The sequence below is a fragment of the Octopus sinensis genome, linkage group LG20 (assembly GCF_006345805.1).
Source record: "Octopus sinensis linkage group LG20, ASM634580v1, whole genome shotgun sequence".
Classification (NCBI taxonomy): domain Eukaryota; kingdom Metazoa; phylum Mollusca; class Cephalopoda; order Octopoda; family Octopodidae; genus Octopus; species Octopus sinensis.
In genome coordinates this window covers 30,132,315-30,157,981 of record NC_043016.1, presented here as the reverse complement: position 1 = coordinate 30,157,981, position 25,667 = coordinate 30,132,315, and the positions used below count along the sequence as shown (strand labels likewise).

The following is a 25,667-nucleotide window of genomic DNA, read 5'->3' as shown; positions in this document are numbered from 1 at the left end:
GGGCTACAGCAAATATTCTGCTCAATACCACAGATTTGCTTGTCAGTTGTTTGACCTTAACCAGTTGAGCATGCCCCTTAGTGGCTGACGATATGTGTATCTCTGATCACGAGCAGAAGTAGTGGGGAAGCATCATAGCCATGTTTTGAGAGGAATTCTTTGGGGTTTGGTTCATTCACCTCTAGAAATATGGGTGTTTTGTTCGGCATCCTTAAACAATCCTTATTCAGGGACCTTTTGAGCGGGATGGGCTACTCAACCTGAAGAAAATTCTAACAGGACCCCACCTGCAAGGTCATGTGCTGTTTATTTTGATATGAGATCACCATGTCGTGCACATATGGTTGTGATGCATGTGCCTGGTGTGCCCTTATCAGACGGGTAGTCATGATGGGTATACTGAGCTTTGTATATTTGTATCCCAGTGTCCCTTTGATAGCATGCACTGCTCTCTCACTCAATAATAATAATAATAATATTTTAAAAAGGATTGACGTAACTCTTCACGATTGTAAACCGTCAAGATGAAGAGTGTGATTTGATAGTAATAGATATTCTATTGGTTGCATATTTCAACTGTAAATCTGTCTTTGTCAAGCTCAAAATAAGAGGTAATAAAAATTCAAAATTATAGCAATTTAAATTTAAAGTATGAACGAGAGCAACCAGCATCCACACATTGATGGAATGACATCATCAGTTTTTAAATTACAATTTCATAACAGGCAAAAAGAAAAAACACAGAAAAAAGAGAAGAAAAATGAGGAAAGGAAAAAAACAAAAGGAAAAAGAAGAATATTTAATCAAATAGTTTCGTATAAATTTGATGATATTCTCCTGTCATCTTATTCATCCCTCCAGGGTGTGATGCTAACAACCCACAAACATATTTCTCCTCATACATTCTGAGAAGTGAAAGCGAAGCAGATTCAGAATATTTTCTGAGAATATGCACTTCCAAGTCTTCTTCAAAATTGCAGCCGCTTGAAATGAAATGTTCAACAAGTTCTGTTAAACTACTGTTATTGTGCCTGACATCAAATCTGTGCCCATTAAACCTTTTGTTTAATTGTTCTGTTGTACAACCAACATGAATCAAGTTGTGTTTCACACATTCTGCTATGTACACCAAATGTGAATCTCTACATGTCCCACCTTCTGTTTAAATCATAACATTTCTGTTATGATTCCTGATGGAATTCACTTGACTCGTGTTGTTGTACAATGAACAGGGCATACCTCTCTTGCAGCTGTTTTTCAAGGTACAGCGTGAAGATACTCCAATGTTCGTTTTCTTGGAGTCAGATATAGAGGTCTATAATTCTCTTATATTCTTATTCCGTCTAAAGGCTACAATAGGCAGCTGAGGAAATATCTGTTTGAAATGAGGATATTTTTTTGCCACATGCTGATAACTTTCATGCAAACTTTTGAAATGCCATCGAAATTTTGGTGCCAGTTAATCACTAAAGGAATTCTGTCATCTATTGTATTGCATATGCAATGAAGGTCTGTCTAGCTTTGCTAACCTTAGCTATTTCATTTGCTATTTCCTTTAATCGTGATTCACTGTAACTGCCTACAGTACCATGCTATTCATTCTTTTCAGCTATCTAATACTTTCCTGATTATTCTGGTCATGCCAAGGAGGCAAGCCTTTTATAACAGTTCTACTGGGCACTCTATTCCAATTTCCTTTATATTCTTCTTGGTACCTTCTGATACTGTTCCCAAGGGCCCAGCAATAATTGGCCCTATCTTCACCTTCTTCATTTTCCATAGCCAGGTTACAGAACTTGTCAAACATTTCATTTCAAATGGCTGCAATTTTGAAAAAGACTTGAAAGTGCATAATCTCAGAAAATATTCTGAATCTACTTCACTTTCACTTCTCAGAATGTATGAGGAGAAATATGTTTGCAGGTTATTAACATCATGTCCTGGAGGAATGAATAAGATGACAAGAGAATATCATCAACTTCATACAAAACTGTTTGATTAAATATTCTTGTTTTTCCTTTTGTTTTTTCTTTCCTCATTTTTCCTGTCTTTTTTCTGTCTTTTTCTTTTTGCCTGTTAAAAAACTGAGACTTAAAAACTGATGATGTCATTCCATCAACATGTGGACACTGGTTGCTCTCGTTCATACTTTTAATTTAAATTTCTATAATTTTGAATTTTTATCACTTCTTATTTTGAGCTTGACAAAAGACAGGCTTACTGTTGAAATATCGCTCAACCAATAATAATAATAATAATAATAATAACAACAACAACGACGACGACGACGACGACGACGACGACGACGACGACGACGACGACAATTACAACCCTTTCTATTATAGGCATTAGTCCTGAAATTATCATTATTTGTAATTTCTTTATATCAGTTCAATTTCATTTGGTATTTCTATGAAGAAGAGAGGAAAAGATGCATAATAAATTTTTTTAAATATGCATAATCAAATTATACTTCATTAATATACATTTAATTTAATATGCTTTGATTCTTTGAAGGAATCGTTGGTATTAGAATGCCGAGATATTGTTTATTTGGAGACACAGTCAACACAGCTTCACGAATGGAGTCTACGGGACAAGGTAAGACATTTTTGTTGTAAAAAATTCAGTTGACACAACATGGCAAAGAAAAAAGTACTTCAGGCATCTTGACATTCTAAATTCACTCGGAGTAGGATCTCACATATGTGACATAATGAGTTGAAAAACTTGGATCAAATGAATTTATGCAAGAAAATTAGAAGGAGAGGGAATGTTTGAAATTTTTTTTTAAAACAAAGGGAAAAACAACAACCAGGGGAGATAATTCTAATAAACTAGCCAACAAAATTTAAAAAATTTTTTATCATATCTTTTATTATTTTTATTTTTATTTTCATTTATCTACATTTTTTATGAAAATAAAGGCAATATGAATTGTTGGAATAAATCACTGGGATCTTTGTGGTTTTCAACACTGCTTACAATGTTATTCCATTTGTTTTCAAGTTTGGTATATGGATTAAGCTTTGTATACTAATTATGAAAATTAAATTCATTTTCCCTACAAATCCATAATTAAAAAGTTATTAGCCTTTAAAATTTGCAAAATTTGGGTATTTTAGCCAATCAGAAGCGAATGTTTTACACATCAAGGTAGCAAAAAACTGTGTTTCCATAGTAACCAAAGATGCTGTGCATGCACACAAGGTGGAGAGGGAGATACAAGGAATATAATCGTCTACTATAATAATACTCATGTGTTTTTCTCCGTCACAGCATATGAATGAGAAAGGAAGGGGTGATAGATGAATAAAGAAGGAAGGGGTGATAGCAAACTGGTGGGATGGTGAACATTCAATACTGAAAAGAAAAATCAAACAGCATTTCAACTCTGTGTGAGTATATGTGTGTATGTGTGTGCATGTACAACGGAACTATGTGAATGTATGTGGACATTGACAAGTGTATTAATTTATCATCCATATTTATATATAAAATACTGCAATTAGCTGTCATTTTTGACTACACAGTGCTAACCAGTTTATTTCATAAAATCCTAGTGTGTATTGCAAACTTGCATTCTTCAATATTTTTAACTAATAATTGTGTGTATTAAACAATATTTTGACTGTCATTTCTAGCAACCCTTGTTGGTTTGTCTGTTCGTAGCTTTTAAATATTTAATTTGCTTGCGAATGTTTTAATGTTACCTTCATTCATGTATATTTTAATGTTTTGACTGTTATTTCTAGCAGTGTTTTGACATGCTGATGTGCAAGAATAATAAATAATAAGAGCACATGAGAAAAAGATGTTCTGAAATGCTTAGAAGGCTCCCTAGAAATAGTCCAATTATATTGTAAACGACTCATTTTTATTTACATATTTATTTTCATTCTTTAATTACATTCAGCAGTGAGAAATAATTTCTTTGATTTCACTGATTTGTTCAGCTGCAGTCTCTGGGTCTTGACTTTTGTATACATCCAAAGTCCCAATCTTGTTGAATATAGTTTTTGGAATGCTGAAGTTTTTTGCGACATTTTCCATATTTTTTTAGGCCATATGTAACAGAAAGTATTGATCCAAGCAAAGGAAGCTGCATATTGTTTTGCAGTTTTGATTTGATTCTACTCATGCTGCTGAAAAACTGATCGACCTCGGCATTTGAATTTGGCAATATTAATAGGTTAATGGCAAATTTTGCAACGTCTCTAAAAGGATTTCCACCACTGGCAGCTTTCTAATCCAAAACTTCTAACCAGAATGCCTCAGTGTTAGACGAATTTGTCCATTTAACTAAATGGAAGCTATTAAATTGAATTTCATTTGAAGCAATTTTTTTCTTCAAATAAATGCATTACTTCTAAGACAGGAAAAATGGCTCTTTTAAATGTCTCAAAGTATTTTCTGCAGAAAAGCATTTGATACTCTTCAGTATAATAAAGTTTTATAGTAAATGTAACTTGAGCTTTTAATTAAAAAAGAGTAAAAATTGATGTGCTCTTTTACAAATATTATTTCCTTCTGTAGCTGTTAAAGTCTTTTTGATTATGATTTCTGCTATCTTTCACTTGAACCTGTAGCCTAAATTTGGTTTAGAATTAAGAAATTCTTCAATATAAGCATCAGGATCAAAAGGATCAGTTGTACATTTACATGTTGGCAATACTATCATATTAGCAATAGATTTGATCAAATTCAAAAGATATCTTCAAATAATTTTGCTTCATCAACGTTTGATTCAAAAAATTTATTCACTTCCTGAACATGTTTTAGAGTTAAAAGCAAAAATAAAAGGAAAGATTCATTCCTAGAATGATGATGATGATTTAGACACACACACACTCTCACACATATGCATACATACATACATACATACACACACGCACATATACACACTACACACACACACATATATATAATGTAATACAGTTCTGAGAAAGTTTATATATATATATATATATATATATATATATATATATATATATATATATATATATATATATATATTTATATATTTCCACGCTGGAAATAGCAGTCAAAACTTGACTCTAAAATCACATTAAATGTTCATACAGCACCAGGAGAGAAGACAAAGAGACAAAATAAACTAGCAAAAAATTACTGGATAATTGCAGATCCTGGGTTTCTGGCTTTGCAAAAGAAATGCTTTGCCTTCATCAGTGGAATATACTCAGATAGCACATAAATACAAATATATATATATATATATATATATATATATATATATACAACATACAGTATACTTACATTTGCAAAAGTATACATACATATATATGCACGTATGCACACAACCAGTTTAAATTGCCCACCTTAAAACTCCTTTTAAGGTGGGCAATTTAAACTGGTCATCCAGTTGTGCAGAAATCCTTTCATGCAACTGTGTAAAGTTATTCAGCCAACAATTCCATCTGGGCCTGGTCCTTTCCAATTTGCTTTTTTTATAAAAATTCTGTCTCACTGTATATAGATTAATTTTGCTATCTTTTTGTCTTGGTACAATTGCAAGTTGTCTTTCCAACTTTGTTAGCCTCTCCACATTTTCTTTATGTCTTGCTGGCCTGTTCCACAGCCTTCCCCAAAATTCTTTACTTTCTTCCACATTTGGAATCAGTTCCTGGTGTTGGTGGCCCTCTATTTCCTCAAATAAATGCCTTCTATTTGATCGGAAGAGTCTATTCTGTTCAAAACCTTTGCATCTATCATCACATCTTTTCAATTTGGCCTTTAATGCTGTCACCTTTTGTGTCAATCTTTCATGAACCATTTGTTTTCCCCTTTCTTCTAACCTGTACACTTCATTCAATTTTCTAATTACTCCCTTATTCTTGAGTTCTCCTCTCATTATCTTATTCAATTGCTCAGTTCTTTCCGTGTCTTTTCCAGCTTCATTTGTATTCTCATCCTCCAGTTTGTTCTTTCTTTTCATTTTCTTTTATATCTTCAGTTTTTCAGTTCTAGCCTATGTTAGCTATGACATTAGCAGCAGCTATGATTAGCTGGTTTGTTTAAGTTTTAATTAAATGTTTTCAGTTTTAATTAAACTTAAAGCATCATTTCTTCATTTGGTTTCCATCCATAAAGCCTTGTGAGTGGATTTGGTAGAGGGAAACTGAAAGAAGCCCATCATATATATGTGTGTGTGTGTGTGTGTGTGTGTGTGTGTATGTTTGTCCCCCCAACATTGCTTGACAATGATGCTGGTGTGTTTACGTCCCCCGTAACTTAGCGGTTTGGCAAAAAGAGACCGATAGAAAAGTACTACTAGGCTTACAAAGAATAAGTCCTGGGGTCGATTTGCTCGACTAAAGGTGGTGTTCCAGTATGGCCACAGTCAAATGACTGAAACAAGTAGAAGAGTAAAGAGTAAGAGTATAGATTATGTATGTATATATATATATATATATATATATATATATATATATATATATATAATTGCAATTGCAGCGTGGAAGGTAACAAATTAAACTTAAATGTTGAAGTGAATCGAATGGCTTTTGTGTGTTTCTTAAATGGCTTACAAACACCTTCCACGCTGCAATTGTTTTCGTTCCAGCACACAATCTCAGATAAAATCACTTGCTATGCAAGTACATCTCCAATATATCTGCAACCTTGCCCCTTCATCACCAACACCACCGCTGTCACCGGCTCCACCAGCATACTGTACGCATTAGGCACTCTTTACTACGTGCACCTCGCTGGCCTTATTTACTGCATTAAATGCAACCTATGCGGGATGCTGTATGTAGGACAGACGGGACGCCGGTTGTCCGACCGTTTCACTGAACATTTGAGGGACGTTCGCCTACACTCTTTTTCTCCCGTCGCACGCCACTTCTGCTCGGCCGGCCATTCCCTAGATGACATCTCAGTGTTTGGTCTCGCCCCCCACAATGGTCGCCCACTTTCCAGGCTCCACTTGGAGCAACGCTACATCTTCACCCTACAAACTACTACCCCACCGGACTTAACACAGCCCCCTCCTCTTGAGATCCGCTTCTTTTTTTTTTTTTTTTGTTTCCCGTGTACACCACCCACACACACACACTACCTACCTCCCCACGCCCGGTTCACACACACACATACGTAGACCCTCTACGTACATACATTCACACATTTAATCACACCACTTATAGACATACATGCACACACTAACATACAAACCAACATGCACATACACACACACATACATACATACACACACACATACATACTTACACACACACACACACACACACACAGACATACATACACACATACATACACACATACATACGCACATACATACACACACACTCACACACACACACACCGCACGTACATACTTCACACACACACACATGCACACATACATGTAGGCACACACATACATACATACCCACACATGCACACCTTTACACTGAATGCACACACACATACACCTTTTTGCATCCAGGCAGCCCCCCCTCTTTTCTGCTTTCCAGTTTTGGCTGATGGATCCTCGGTTCCCGCGTAGCGGGGCGTTCGAGGGCCTTTGCGCTCGCGCGCGCTGGGGGCTTGGTCGGCCCCATGGGCTTGCGTTGTATTGCTTGTGCGTTGTGTGCGTGAGCGCGCTTCGTGTGTGTGGGCTTGCTTCGGATGTGCGCGTGCGTATGTATGCATACATACCCACACACTCGCATGCATCCCTACCCACATACATACACGCACACCTACTCACACACACACATACACACACACACACACATACCCGCACACACACACACACACATACATACATACACACACACAGACATACACCCATACACTCACACTCACATGCATACACACACACACATACACACGCACACGTACACATACACACACACACACACACCTACATACATACATTACACTTGTACACACACACACTTACATTCCTACACACACACACCTACACAGCCATACCCTCACTCAGACACACACACACTACCTACACACACACACAAACAACACACAGACACACACCCATACATCTACACACACACCGCCTACACACATACATACACACATACATAAACACACACATACACATACACACACATACGCACACACACATATACTTATACACATGCACACACACATACATACATACACCCATACACATACACACACACATACCTACATACTCCTATACGCACATACATACACACAGACATACACACATACACACTCACACAAACATACACAACAATACTTACACACACTCGCCTGCACGCGCACACACATGCATGACAAACACCCATACACTCACACTCACATACGTACACACCACATAAACACGCACACCACACACACACACACCTACACTCCCACACACATACATACGCACCTACATACACACACGCACGCATACACACGCACACACCGCATACATACATACATTACACACGTACACACACACCTACATACACAGCATACACACACACACACAAACATGCACGGACACACCCAGACATACATACATACACCTATATACACACGCCACACACCTACATACACACACATACATACCACACATACACGGACACACCCATACATACTTACATACATACACCTATACACACATGCCTAGACACCTACTACCACACACATGCATACACACACACACATGTACGCACATACACACACATATACGCACATACATATATACTCACACACATGCACACACACACACATACGCACATGCATGCATGCATGCACACGCGCACACCTACACGCATACACACACACACACGCACGTACACATACATACATACACACACACATACATACACCCATACACATACATGCATCCTACACACACATACATACACACACACTCACTCACACACCTGTATGTACGCGCACACACATGCACATACACACACTTCCACACACCCACACGTACATACATACACACTCATACACATACACACACACACACGGACATACATCTATGCACACACATATATACACACATACTCACATACATTCATCGGACACACTGACACACCCAGACATACACACAGACACACTCACACACCAACACACACATCATATACGACGCATACTCGCAGGCGCGCGCACACACGCGCTTGCGCCGGTTCGCGCACGCATATGCGCTGCATGCACCTCGCTCTCGTTCCTGGGACCGTCGCTTGTCGTTGGGTTCTCCCACGCCCGTCTCCGCGGGACCACTCTTCCATCTCCCCTCAGCTGGAGTCCTTTTTCCTTAACCCCCCCTTTTTTTGTTACACACACGCGCACACATATACACAACCCACTCACACACACCATTGCTTAAATATATACATTACTCTTACACACATTCAATCTACTCGCCATTAATACTACCACGACACTGGACACACACACACACTACTATCAACACACGCTGGCACGCTACATACGCCCCACCCCTTCCCTCCCTCCCTTCCTCCTTCCTTCATTTTCTTACACTGACCGACCACTGTCTGCTATGTCTACTACTGTTTCGCCCCTACCTCACACGCCTACACCAGACGCACACACTAACACATACTATATTTGTTGTTTTTTATCTCGCCTCACACACACCACTACACACACGCACACGCACACACTCACACATACACACACATCTGTTGTGTTACCAACCCTGTCTCCACTCTTTTGGCTTTAAAAACCTACTTTGCTCTTGTTATCGTAAACTTCCCGTCCGCTTTCACCATGTGTACTTCGTAAACACCAGTCGTTTTTTTCTCCTCATTCCTTTGCCCCGCTTTGGGATCTTCTTCCTTCCTCTCTCTTCCTTCTTTATGTTTCCGACGAAGAGCTCCCGCTCGAAACGTCATACTTCCTGCTTCCATATTTCCTGAGCGCCTATTAATAATACTGTAATGTTCCACTTTTGTTGTTTTTTTTTTTTGTTTCCCGTTAGGATTAAATTATATATATATATATATATATTATATATATATATATATATATATATTATATAGATATATATATATATAATATATATGATATATATTATATTATATATAATATATAATATAATATATATATATATAATATATATATATGTAATATTATATATATATCTATATATATAGATATATATATTAATATATATATCCATCATCAATCACACCTCGTTTAACTCCGCTTTCCATGCTAGCATGGGTTGGACGGTTCAACGGGGTCTGGCAAGCCCGAATGCTGCACCAGGCCGTCAGATCTGGCCAGTTTTCTACAGCTGGATGCCCTTCCTAACGCCAACCACTCCGAGAGTGTAGTGGGTGATTTTATTTGCCACCGACAACAGGTGCCAGACGAGGCTGGCAGACGGCCACGCTCGGATGGTGTTTTTTTATGTGCCACCAACACAGTTGCCAGACGAGGCTGGCTGACGGCCACGCTCGGATGGTGTTTTTCTTTGTGTCACCGACACAAGGTGCCAGACGAAGCTGGCGGATGGCCACGCTCGGATGTGTTTGTTACGTGTCCCTCAGCACGGAGGCCAGTCGTTGCGGTACTGGCTACGGTCACGTTCGGGGGTTTTCTTATTTGCCACCGGCACTGGTACCACAGGGTACAAATTCCATTGATGTACATCTATTTTGATTTGGTTCGATTTGATTTGATTTGATTTGGTTCGATTTGATTTGATTTGATTTGTTCGATTTGATTTGATTTGATTCGATTCTCACTTGCCTCAACAGGTCTTCACAAGTGTCACAAGAAGGAAGGTATGCACAGGTGGACTGACTACGTCCCAGTAGGGGCCACGGATTATGGCTTCACTCTTTTTGCGGGTCTTCTTTTCTCAGTCTCACGCACAGCATACTTCCATAGGTCTCGGTCTCTAGTCATTTCCTGGTGAGACCTAACGTCCGAAGGTCGTTGCTTCACCACCTCGTCCCAGGTTTCCTGGGTCTATACCTCTTCCACGGGTTTCCCTCAACTGCTAGGGATGGCACTTTCTCACACACCTATCTTCATCCATTCCGCCACATGACCATACCAGCGCAATCGTCTCTCTTGCACACCACAACTGATGCTTCTTAGGTACAACATTTCTCTCAAGGTACTAACGCTCTGTCGAGTAAGTACACTGACATTACACATCCATCGGAGCATACTGGCTTCGTTCCTCGCGAGCTTACGCATGTCCTCAGCAGTCACGGCCTATGTTTCACTGTCATGTAGCATAGCTGTTCGTACACATGCATCATACAGTCTGCTTTCACTCTGAGCGAGAGGCCTTTAGTCACCAGCAGAGGTAAGAGCTCCCTAAACTTTGCCCAGGCTATTCTTATTCTAGCAGTTACACTTTCAGCGCACCCACCCCACTACTGACTTGGTCACCTAGATAGCGGAACGCTATCAACTACTTCTAGTTTTTCCCCCCCGAAAGTACGGAAGTTGTTTTCTCTGCAGATTTTCGGAGGTCAATGCTCCGAGCATCTGCCACATACAAAACTATCTTCCCAGTTAGCCTACTTTGACATTGCTGCACCCTTATGTGTCCATAGCTTACATACTGGGTACATCTTATAGAGTTTCTACCCACACCTTTTCTACAGATCGAGCAGGGCCATCTTCCTGAGGATATTTGTGGATTGTCTACCTTTCTACTTATTAGTACTTTGGTTTTAGCTAGGTTGACTCTAAGCCCCTCGATTCTAAACCCTCCTTCCACACCTGGAACTTCTCTCCTCCAGTTCTGATAGTGACTCAGCAATTAGAGCGAGGTCGTCAGCATAGAGCTCCCAGGGGCAACCTGTCTTGAATTCCTCCACAATTGCCTGGAGTACTATGATAAATAGGAGGGGCTGAGTACTGAACCCTGGTGGACCCCAACCTCTACTTTGAATTCTTTCTTCTGTTACATGTTGCCAACTCTAACCTTACTTACGGCCTCTGTACATGTGCTTGCACAGCCCTCACCAGCCATTCATCTATCCCTAGTTTCCTCATTGACCACCAGATGAGGGATCGGGGGACCCTATCAAAGGCTTTCTCCATGTCAACGAAAGCCAGGTACAGGGGCTTATCTTTGGCTAGGTATTTCTCTTGTAGCTGCCTTACCAGGAAGATAGCATCAGTGATGCTTTTCCCTGGGACAAACCCAAACTGCATCTCATCTAGACTAACTCTCTCTCTAATTAGTTGGGCTATGATTATTTGGTAGGTGGTGCTAATATGTATATTCTTGTAAATAATGATAATAATATTTTATAAGCTTAGAGTTTATAAAATATATATATAAATATATATACATATGTGCTCCCATGGAAACGTTCAGACATAAACTTTAATGACATAATAGATATATTGTGTAAAATTTTCAGTGAAAAAAACTTGTTGTTCGACACATGTTGGAAGTGTCTGAACATAGAGAAAAACAACGATGAGGACTACATCACATATGCTGGTAGAGTAAACAGGGAATGTGAGAAGTTTAAGCTGGATGAATTAATGTCAAATATGTTCAAATGCCTGGTTTTTACACAGGGATTTACTGCCAAAAAGGACACAGAAGTTAGAATTAGAATTCTCAGAAAGCTGGAACATTACCAAGATGTAGCCCTACAGCAGGTGTCAGAAGAATGTGATAGGACAGTCAAATTAAAACACAGCCGAGAGGAAATTGAATGTAAAAAGTAAAGCAAGTGCAAAATGGTCAGAATAGAGATAAAATCTTTTTTGAAAAAACACGACAAAAATCAGGAAAAAAAACTGTTTTGCATGTGGAGGTATACACCTCAGGAAAAATTGTCCATTTAAGAAAGCAGAGTGCTTTCATTGCGGACATATAAAATGACAAAATGTCAGAACATAGGAAAAAGAATAAATAGTATGTCATCGGAAGAAATTAGTAATATGATAAAGAAATTCATGAAGGTGAAATTCAGAATACAAGTGTTAAAATGCAGTTTAGACAATGGGAGTGATACCAATGTTCTAAACAAAAAAAAAACTTGGAAATATGTTGGTAAGCCGAAATTAATTAAATTGAACAAGGTAGCACATGGCATTACGGGAAAAGATTTTTTTTTTTGGTGAATTCATATGTAATGTAACATTTTGAGGTCAAACGAGAGAGGCAAAGATAAATGTGTTAAAAAGTTCACTTAATTTATTGGGCACAGAATGGATGGAACTAATCAAGTTGTGGAATACACTCATAAGTGTTTTGAGTGGGAATATAGTCAGTTCAGTTGAAGGTTCGAACGCAGCTGAGGGATTGAAGCAAAAATTGCAGTAAAAAAGAGTGGAACATGTGTATGTAAGCCAAAACGAAATAAAAAATTGCCCACAATAAAAAGTAAACATTTTTTGAAAGTAAATGTTCAGTAGTTGAAACTACACATTGATATCATTGGTCCTTTAAATGGTTCTTACTACTTAGTGGTAGTTGATAGTCTCTCAAAATGGCCTGAAATTTGTAAGTGTTAAAAAATCAACCTCCTCAACTGTGATAAATTTTTTACACGAATTGTTTGCAAGATTTGGCATCTCAGACAAGATAGTGTCTGACAGTGAAACGTCCACGGTAGAACATATAACTATGGTATCATACCATTCCAGATCTAATGGACAGGCAGAACACTTTATTGATACCTTCAAAAGAGCCCTAAGAAAATCAAATAAGGAAGTCACGGATGAGGTAGTCCTACAACAATTTTTAAGAGTGTACCGTATGACATCAAATCTGAATACGCTGGCAGGTAGATCACCAGCAGAGCTGATGTTTGCAAGGGAAGTAAAATCAGTCTTTGATAAATTGCTACCTGGTAAGAAAAGAAAAAGTACCTGGAAGACATAGCAAGATTATATAAAGTTGGTGAAAAGGTGTATATGAGGGCATACAAAAATGGAAAGCAGAGTTGTGAAACTAGCATAATTACCAGATGCATAGGGAAAATGTTGTACTGGATAAAATGCAGAAAAGACATACAAAAGAGACACAGGAACCAACTGAAAAAGAGATTCATGGAAAGCAGACCAAAGAAGATGAAGGAACCGATGGATTGGTTGTATGATGTGTTTGATTGAACCCAGGTGTACAAGTGAAAAAAAAAAAATGTACAGAGTTCTTGAAATAGATGCCAAGCATGAAAAATATTAGATTGTACGGAAAAAAACTCAAAAAAGGTGGGGGGTAAATAAAAAAATTACTTCCTAAGAAAATCTTAAAAAGGGAGATGTTTTAAGGAATTAGTAATAATGGTACACCCCTCCCATGTGATGAATGGTATAACCTAGTCACTATAAGTAAAGAGAAGTACATGAAGTACTGAAGTAGGTAGTTAGCAGTCAGAGATAGTCGTGTCTTTACTGGTTTTACTAAGTATACTGTATATTGAAGTGGGCATTATAATAATCCAACATTTAAAGGATTTTAACAAACTCGTGAGTGAATTTGGTGGAAGAAAACTGAAAGCAGTGCATCGTATGCAGCTTAGAATAAATGGTAGAGCGTTCTAACTGGATATTGGAGGGGTGTGAGTTCGATCTTCGTGACTGGTTGGCCAACAAATTTTTCTGCTTTTGAAGAAGAAAAGCATTTTATCCTTTATTATATATATATATTATATATATATATACTGTTCAATATCTAAACAACGTTGATTAAAATTTATTTTTCTACTTGTTGTGTGTGTGTGTGTGTGCGTGTCTTTGCGTCTGTGTTTGTCTCCCACCACTGCTTGACAATGGATGCTGGTGTGTTTACCTCCCTGTTACTAAGTGGTTCAACAAAAGAGACCAATAGAATAAGTTTTATAAAAATTAATAAGTACTAGGGCTATCAACTAAAATGGCCACAGTCTATCATTGAAACAAGAAATTGTGTGTGTGTGTGTGTATTTGTATGTATGTTTGTATGTATATATGTATGTGTGTATATATGTATGTGTGTGTATATATATATATATATATATTGTATGTATGTATGTATGTATATATGTATGTAAGTATTTATGTATGTGTGTGTGTATATATAATATATATATAATGTATATATATATAGTATATATATATGTATGTATATATATAATATATATATATATATATACAAACATACATACATACATGTATATATATATATATATATGTATATGTATGTATGTATATATATATGTACATATATATATATATATATATATACTACATATATATATACATATATATATAAAATATTATTAGAGCAAAACCACTATTTTGCAAAACAAACAAGGAAAGACTTAATCAATACATAAAATTTTAATAAATAGTCAAAAAAACCGCCACTACAATTGTTTCTTGTCTTGATCGACAATCTTCAGGTGGACTTCCAATTCATAATTTGAAACTGACTTATTGGAAGTCCACCTGAAGATTGTCGATCAAGACAAGAAACAATTGTAGTGGCGGTTTTTTTGACTATTTATTAAAATTTTATGTATTGATTAAGTCTTTCCTTGTTTGTTTTGCAAAATAGTGGTTTTGTCTCTAATAATATTTTATAATATTTTACTATAAATTGGATTTAATCCTAAATCTGATTTTTTCCCTGTAAATTTGGATTTATTCCCTAATATTTATTATTACATATATATATATATATATATATACACACACCACACACATACATACATACTTACATACATACATACATACAATATACATATAAATATATATATAATATATATATATATATATATATATTATATACACATCACTCAAACACACACACACACAACACATTTGAATTTACATGTTTGCAAATACATTGACATAAATAAAATATATTTGTTGATGTCTATTTTCAGGAATGAGAGTTCACATTACAGAGTCAACAAAGAATTCTTTGCTTGACAACTCTGCTGACTATATTATTTCTAGCCGAGGCAAAACAATGATTAAGGTAAGTGAAATTTCAAAAACAACTGAGTGAATCTGCTAGCATGGTATAGCTGTGAAACAGAAAGAAAGCAAAAAGAGAAAATATATTGAACTGACATGAAACCAAACAAGATTGGTTATAAAATATAAAACAGAAATGAAATTACTTAAAACAGAAACATATCTAATAGAAAAATATTATATAAAAATAAATTGACATAAAGCAAGAACATTTTTGATAAAGATAAAACGAGAATAGACTAATATGAAAAAAGAATTGAATTGGAATAAACCAGAAATGAATTCACATAAAACAGAAACATATCAATATATAGGAGTAGGAGAAAATAATGGAAACACCTAGCATCATAGCATCATAATTTTGAAATATCTATAAAGACCATCAAAAGTTTGTTTATTTTTATGTTTTTTTATTTATTATTAGTGTTACTTAATATGTTTTGCTAAAATTGCTGTTTCTTTTCATATATTATCAGAAAAATGTAATTAAAATTCATTAAAATGACAGATCTATGAGACTTTAAAGAGGTCAAATTACTGGTGTTCATATGGCAGGTGCTAGCATAATGAAAACAGATGAAATATTTGGTGTATCAAGAAGTACTGTCTTGAAAGTAATGATAGTCTTTGAGAAAGAGAGTAAAAAACCTCCTCATCAAAACTAAACTCCGGAAGAAAACCGAAACTTTCAGACAACGATTGTCAAACTCTGAATTGTTAGAAAGAATCACAAAAGTACAGCTCCTAAAATTACTGCAGAGCTTAATAACCACCTCGAGAACCCAGTTTCCACAAAAACAGTTAACTTGGAGCTGCACAAAGCTGAATTTCACGGGAGGGCTGCAATCAGAAAACCACTAGTTTCATAAAACAAATGTTGCAAAGTGTTGAGAGTGAAGTAAAACCTACAGAATTGGTCCCTAGAGCAGTGGAAGAATGTTATTTTCTCAGATGAGTCATCCTTTACCTTATTTCTGACCACTGGCCAAGTAAACATGTAGAGACAGCCAAAAGAAGTATTTGACCCCAACTGCCTTCTTCCAACTGTTAAACATGGAAGAGGATCTGTGATGATCTTGCAGGATTATATCTTGGAAATCCACCAGCCAATGGTTTCCCTTCATGGCAGAATTAATAGTGAAGACTATTTAAGCATTTTATCTGATCAAATTCATCCTATGGTTGCAGAACTGTTTCCAGAGGGAAACGTAATCTTGCAGGATGATAATGCACCAATTCACACAGCTAAAATTGTTACTGAATGGCACGAGGAACATTCTAGTGAAGTTGAACATCTTATCTGGCCACCACAGTCCCAAGATTTCAATATTATTGAATGTTTATGGTGCATTTTAGAAAAACAAGTAAGGAGTTGATATCCTCCACCATCATCACTACAAGAACTGGAGATTGTTTTAGCTGAAGAATGGACAAAAATTCCTTTGGAAACAATTCAAACTTTGTACAAGTGCATACCTCACAGAATTCAAGCTGTAATTACTGCCAAATGTGGTCCTACTCCATATTAAAATAAATTTGTTTAAAATTTTAAGGTGTTTCCATTATTTTGCCCAACCCCTGTGCATAATACACAAAGCGGTGAGCTGGCAGAAACATTAGCACGCCAGATGAAATGCTTAGCAGTATTTCGTCTGTCTTCATGTTCTGAATTCAAATTCTGGTGAGGTTGACTTTGCCTTTCATCCTTTCAGGGTCGATAAATTAAATACCAGTTGCATACTGAGGTCAATCTAATCAACTGGCTCCCTCCCCCAAAATTTCGTGCCTTGTGCCCTGGAGTCGAGAAGAATATATATAATACACATGTATTTGTATATATACATTTTTTGTGAGTTTGTTCCACTTTTTATGATTTACTCTCTAAATAATCCAACATCCAGCTCTAATTTATTTGACATAGGCTGGAGTTGTTCTGTTTAGCTTTTGTTTTAGAAAGTTCATTCTGTTCATTTTTCTGCTTTTTCTCAATAGTATATCTAATTAACATTATTTACATTTGACGGATACTAATTAACATTATTTATATTTGATGGATATTTGTCCTCATTTTGTTTGTTGTTAACACAACATTTTGGCTGATATACCCTCCAGTCTTCTTCAGGTGACTTGGGGAAATTTCGAAAGTGGATTTTTCAATATTATTATTATTTTTCAATATTATTATTATTACTATTATTATTAGTGTTCAGGTCACTGCCGGAAATTGAACTTGGAATCTTGGGGTTAGTAGCCCGTACTCTTAACCACTATGCCATATTCCAGTGGTCAATTATGGAGTGAATTTTAGGGTTTATAAATCTAATATTTTTTTCTATCCTTCCTTAATACCGGTTAAATATAGAAATCTAATTAATTCATACATAATATACTAAGTGTCATCAATATGTATTGCATGTATTTGCACGTAAAAAGCATCTGCTACACTCATGGAGTGGTTAGCGTTAGGAAGGGCATCCAGCTGTAGAAACACTGCCAGATCAGACTGGAGCCTGGTGCAGCCTTCTGGCTTCCCAGACCCCAGTCGAACCATCCAACTCATGCTAGCATGGAAAACAGATGTTAAACGATGATGATGATTCCTCTTTACTCTTTACTCTTGCTAATTATTCTGCTTCATATATTCCACTATATTCCACTATTACATTTTATATTCAAATTACTGATAGTTATCATGTATTTACCGTTACTCTTACAATGCATGCATTTATTTCTTGATTTAAGCAGAGTATAAAAAAAACAACAGAAATAGCATGAAATTACAGATTGAAAATTCAGAAGGCTGAGTGGTGTTGGTGCCTCTTCATGCCTATACAAGAAATATAGTTCTTTAGAAACTTTTGCAGTCATCATAATAATTTAATGTCTGTTTTCCACACTAGCATGTGGTGAATAATAATGCTATGTTAAAGTACATTTGTAGCTTTTGCATAGAATGTGTCAAATATGTTGCAAAAATGCACAGCATAAAATGAACCTGCTGTTCATTGAAAACTCTTAGAAAAATATATCTAACCTGTTTGTAAAATTATGTTCCCGTGTGTAAATATACATATATTCTGGTAGTTTTTAATACATGTACATTTACAACATTTGTGAAATAAGCCAAAGCATTTATTGTAGAAATTAACATAATGTAGAATGACAATATATTGACTACAATGTGTTGTACATATTAAAAGTAATCAAACCTGTATAATATTTGAGGAGTGATAAATATAATTTTCTTATTTTCCTGTTATTTTGGCATTTGTATTTACATTCTCATAGCCTCATTAGTAACTTTCATGTACATTTTTTTCAACAATACCACCAGTTGGAAAAATTGGATATTCATACATACAAACCAAAATGTAATTATCACCAAGTTTAGTAAAATACCCACAGTCATTATTGATAAATCAGATACTCTAGTCCAAAATAATAAAATATCAAACAAAATGAATTGACAGAAAACAAGAATAATACCGATAAACTTAGAACAAGATTTAAATGAAGAAATGAACTGGCATGAAATGGGAATGAAATTATATAAAACAGCAAAAAAAAAACTTATGTAAAACAGAAATAAACTGACGTGAAACAGAAATATACTGTCACAAAAAGGAAACAATATGGTAGGATTTTAATTCAAAGCGGCTACAACTATAACTGTTACGAGGCATTTTGTCTAGTGTAGCGCTCTGCAACCAGTAAGCCTCGGAACACTGGTGTGCCATGAGACAATGCTAGGTGTGCCACAGTGTAACCTGAATATAATTGTTTTCCCTATATTTTTAGTTATATTTTTAGTTCAGGTGTGCTGCTGAATTTTTAAAGGAATATAAGTGTAGTGCAAGTGAAAAAAATGTCGCAGAGCACTGGTCTAGTGTTCTCACAACTCAGTCAGTCCATTATCTTCAACATGGAAGTACTTACAGCATCTAGTTTTCACAAATAGACATTCATTTAAGTACTAATTAGGTTTGTAGCCCAACCATGTCACATTCTGTGTCACATTGAATCTCTCTGAGAACTATGTTAAGGGTATGTCTCTTTGTGGAATGCTCAGCCACTTGCACCTTAATTCCACGAGCAGGCTGTTCTGTTGATCAGATCAGTTCGCTCACTCGTATTCATAATGAACAGAGAGTCAGTTCAAATGATGATGATGATGATTGGGTGAAGACGAATCTTTTCACTGTGATATAACCAGTCAACTATCCAGAGTCTTAGATAGTAGTTCAAAAACTTCATTACGTTATACTACACAACAAATATTTTTAAAATATGTCAAGGAATAATTTTTTTATAAATGCTAAATTATAAATTATATATAAATATATATAATTATATATGAATATATATAAATTATATATAAATTTTTATAAATTCTAAATTCTAAATTATAAATTATTTGTCCAGCAACATGGCAACTTCTAGTTGATACATTAAATAACATTTAAGAAATGCAAAGAAATAAATGAGATAAATTCCATCAAAATATTGTTTTTGTTTGTGACATTTTGAATCACTTGGCCGATTCTATAATCAGTTATTTGCTGCTACAGCTCATTACAATTGCTCTCATTACAAGAAATAATAACTATTAATTGCTGTTAATGATATGGCCTGAAACTATTTCTTCTTTTGTTGTTACCATGGTGACTGTTTTACATATTTATTGAAAAAACTAACAGGGTGAGAATGGTGAATGTGTATGTGTCAAAGCATGTTCTGCCTTTTTTGTTTCATTCACTTTATTTTTGTTTTTAATGAGTTTATCTGTCTTTCAGATCAATTTTAATTTTATGCGAATTTCAAACAGTTTTCGTAGATGTTTTCTATTCTGTTCTGTCATTTGATTTCTGCCTTTTATGAGATCATATCACTTAAATTTATATTTCACCTTAGATTCTCATCCATGTAATTGTCTTCAATTTTATATCAGTTAGTCAATACTTGATATTATTTTCTTGGTTTTATATCAATTAGTCAATGCTTGATATTATTAAGTATATTTTTACTTAACCCTTTTGATACCAACCTGCCTGAGACCACCTCTGGCTCTGAGTACAAATGTCTTGTTTTCATAAGTTCTGAATTAAAATCTTCCACCAAACCTTAGTCACAATTTATGTTCCTAACAGAAGCTGAATGATAACTAAGTTATTTTACTAAATTCTTTGTTGTATTTAAAATTAATTGAAAGAAACACAGAAAATCGTAACAGAAATATGGTAACAAAAGGGTTAATGTTTCTTGACAAGCCATTTATTGAGCAAACTAACAGGATGAGAATGGTGAACATGTGTATGTCAAAGCATGTTCTACCTGTTTTTGTTTCATTCAATGGACATATGGCGTAGTAGTTAAGAGCGCGGGTTACTAACCCCAAGTCCAATTCTAGGCAATTCTAGGCAGTGACCTGAATAATAATAATAATAATAATAATAATAATAATAATAATAATAACAACATCGAAAAATACCTTAGGAATGAGAACTCATGTTCGAAATTTCCCCAAGACACCTGATGAAGGCTAGAGGGTATATCAACCAAAACATTGTGTTAACAACAAACAAGATGAGGACAAATATCCGTCAAATGTAAATAATGTAAATAATGTAAGCTGTTTATATTTCATGAGTTCAGTTGTTTTATCTCAATTCATTTCTGCTTTATGTTAGTTATTTCTGTTTTATGCCAATGTATTTCTGTTTTGCCAATCATTTCTCTTGTATGTTACTATATTTGTTTTATGCCAGTCCATTTCTATTTCATGCCAGTTCAATTCTGTTTTATGCCTGTATTTTTGTTTAATGCCTATATTTCTGTTTTATATCAACATATTTCTCTTTTATATCAACATATTTCTGTTTTATATCAATGTATTTCTGTTTTATATCAATGTATTTCTGTTTTATACCAGGCATAAAAATTCTGTATCTTTTTAAAATGTCCTTATGTGGTTACTTGATCATGTAGCAATAACATCCAAATTTCCCCCAAACCATATCCTACAGCCTTAAAAAATATCGTGATCCTGGGTCTCTTGCTCTTATGAAAAAGACAGGAAGGTCATGAGTGAAACACCTTTGATTTTAAATCAACTTCATCTGAGCTGACCTAGGGTTATATACCAATAACAACATCAACAATAACAGTAACATGGTATCCTACTCAAAGTACAAACTTCCACATAGTCACTCAACCTGTCTAGAAATAACAGCCAAATTTCCTTCAAATCATACTTGTTTGTCTTTGAAAAATTAAAGAATGCATTGAATAATATAGTTCTAGATACACTGTCTGCTTATAAGATGTTATGGTCATAACCAGAATATCTTTGATTATAGGCCTGTTTGGATCAGGACTGACCTTCTGGTGCTAAAAGACAACAACAGTTACTATATTTATCTATGCACTGGTTCCTGTACTTATCTATTTACCCTATATGTCTAAATAATACCAGTCAACTCAACTTTGCCCTCTGTGGTATGTTAATTAAGGATGATTTATAAAGAATAAATCAAGATTTGCTAAATACCATCTCTGTTTTTTTTAATATCCTTTCAGGGTAAAGGTTTAATGCAAACTTACTGGTTGAATGGCAAGCGAGGATTTAGCCAGCAGCTTCCATTGGTTTCGGAATTGTAAGTAAATGACATATTCATAATTTCTATGTATAAGATGATTAATTAGCTTAAATGAAGTAATTATGAAGTAGATTTTCTGATGCAAACATGGAAATAGAACTCAAATCGGGAATATATGTACCCTTATGCCAAAACAGACACAGAAGTACCCTTATATATGTACCCTGAGGCCAAAACAGACACAGAAGTATGGTGCAGGCTTCTGCCTGGCTAGCTCCTATCAAACTGTCCAACCCACGCCAACATGGAAAGAGAACTTTAAACATCATGATGATGATGATGTTGATGATGATGATGATGACGATGACAATGATGATGATAATTATGATGATGAAGATGATGACAATGATGATGATGATGACGATGATGACGATGATGACGATGATGACGAAGATGACGATAATGATGACAATGATGATGATGATGACGAGGATGATGATGACGATGATGACAATGATAACGATAATGATGATGATGATGATAATGATGATGATGATGATGATGACGATGATGATGATGACGATGATGATGATGACGACGATGATGATGATGATGATGATGATGATGATGATGATGATGCTGAACAGAATGTGAAGTGGCAGTTTCTTCTGTGTTTTAATGCCCTGAGATTAAATGCCACCAAGGTCAACTTTACTTTCCATCCTTTTTGGGATTGATAAAGTAAGTATCAGTCAACACTGGGTTCAACGTCCATTGACTTCCAACTACCTCCAGAACTGCTGGCCTTGTGCTAAAATTAAAAAAGAATTATTCGTTAACTGGCACAAGTTACAAAATGACTCGAAGGTAGGAAGTTTCGTGCTTTGGCACTTACCAAATTATAATCATGATTATAATTACTATAAGGTAGATAATTCCTTGTTTTGTTGTTTATAATACTGAGGTGTGCCTCAGAGAAAGCTTTGATTTTCACTTTCAAACCAGCTTATGTTTACCTTTCGATAAAGGCATGAATGCTACAACAGCCCATTTACTATTCCATTATAAAAGATGCAGAAACCTTGTGATTAGTAAAGACTTTGTCTATCATTTCAATAGATGCATAGTATGTATGTGTGTTAGAGAGTGAGAGATAGAGAGAGAGAGAAAGTGTGTGTGTGTGTGTGTGTGTGTTTATGAGAGAAAGTGTATGTGTGTATGTGTGAAAGTGTGTTTGTATATATATGTGTATGTGTGAGAGTGTGCGTGAGAGAGAAAGAGAGAGAGCATGTGTGTATGTATGTGTGAGAGTGTGTGTATGTATGAGAAAGAGAGAGAGCATGTGTGAGAGTGTGTGTGTGTGTGTATGAGAAAGAGAGAGAGAGAGAGAGAGAGAGAGAGAGAGAGCCTGTGTGTGTGTGTGTAAGTACTAAGAGTCAATATTCTTTGACATATAAGCAATAATGAAACAAAAGTGGTAAAGCAACTGATAATTTTCTTCTGGAATTTCTTTCCATTCCTCAATAGTATTGAGTCTATCAAAGCTGAGTTGCTATTATTGTTGTCATTAGTGAAAAAAAAAATTGTTATTGAGTTCAATAGACATACTGCTTTGAATGTGATCATTTAAGAAAGACCTGAGGTTTGAACCTTGGATGTTAGGATTCACAGATGAAATGCATCAAAATGATTTGTAATATGACATGATAGAAACATGTCCTAATTAATCCAACAAGAAAATGATATACCTTAAAATAGAGATGATAATAATGATGGTGATGAAAGTGGTTGTGGCAGTAGCTGTGGTGGTGGTGTTGGTGGTGGTGGTTGCAGTAGAGGTGTTGGTTGTAGTTATGGTGGTTGTGGTGGTGGTGGTGGTAGTTGTGGTGGAGGTAGTTGTGGTGGTTGTGGTGGTGGTGGTGGTTGTGGTTGTGATGGTTGTGGTGGTGGTCGAGGTGTTTGTGGTTGTGGTGTTGGTTGTGGTGGTGGTAGTGGTTGTGGTTGTGGTGGTGGTGGTGGTTGTGGTGGTGGTGGTGGTGGTGGTGGTTGTGGTTGTGGTGGTGGTGTTGGTTGTGGTGGTGGTTGTGGTTGTGGTGGTGGTGTTGGTTGTGGTGGTGTTGTGGTTGTGGTTTTGGTTGTGGTGGTGGTAGTGGTTGTGGTTGTGGTGGTGGTGTTGGTTGTGGTTGTGGTGGTGGTAGTGGTTGTGGTTGTGGTGCTGGTGGTGGTGGTTGTGGTGGTGGTGGTGGTGGTAGTGGTTGTGGTTGTGGTGGTGGTGTTGGTTGTGGTGGTGGTTGTGGTTGTGGTGGTGGTTGTGGTGGTGGTGTAGGTTGTGGTGATGATGATGGTGGTTGTGGTGGTGTTGGTGGTGTTGGTTGTGGTGGTGAAGGTGATTATGGCTTTGTTGGTCGTAAGATCTTCTGCAACAAATGGGTTATTAGAAAAATATCTATTGCATGGCTGAGTGGTAAAGAAGTTTTCTGGGCAACCATTCATTTCCAGGCTTAGTCCCACTGCAATGTACACTGGTCAAGTGTTTACTATACTATAGCCCTAGGCCTACCAATACCTTGAGAGTGGTTTTGGAAAATGGAGACTCTGTAGAAGCCTGTCATACATAAATACATTAAGGAAAAAGAGATCACCTATGCTGAACTATTGAGAAATCTTCAGTTACTCTATCCAGATTACAAGTTCAGATTTGTACCAGTAATTATTGGGATTCTGGTATATGTAACACATTGCCTAAATATCAATATTGAGAAATTAGACTTCTCAAAACCAGAAAGGAGAAAGCTAATTAAAAGACTGCAGATCCAATCCATTACTGGAAATGTACAAAAATCTGTAAAACTTTCCAGAAGATTATCATTTAAGTATATATGAGCATGTCTAGATATGCAACAATATGTATGGGAATACATACATAAAGCAAAACATACAAATCTGCACATACATACATACATACATACATACATACATACATACATACATACATACATACATACATACATACATACACATACACACACATACATACATACAAACATATACACACACACGCACATACATACATGCATATATACGTACATACATACATACAGGTATAAATATATATATGTATGGATGAGTGTGTGTGTGTGTGTGTGT

The 25,667-nt window shown here is 36.0% G+C and overlaps 1 protein-coding gene across 1 annotated transcript in view; it reads left to right on the top strand.

Annotated features, from left to right (window-relative positions):
- LOC118767349 (atrial natriuretic peptide receptor 2-like) overlaps nucleotides 1-25,667 on the top strand; it is a 76,592-nt gene that overhangs the window by 27,964 nt on the left and 22,961 nt on the right. Inside the window, exons 6-8 of the mRNA XM_036511743.1 lie at nucleotides 2,518-2,601; nucleotides 15,831-15,925; nucleotides 22,501-22,577. Coding sequence (XP_036367636.1) covers nucleotides 2,518-2,601; nucleotides 15,831-15,925; nucleotides 22,501-22,577 — 256 coding nt within the window. The remainder of the gene's footprint in view (nucleotides 1-2,517; nucleotides 2,602-15,830; nucleotides 15,926-22,500; nucleotides 22,578-25,667) is intronic.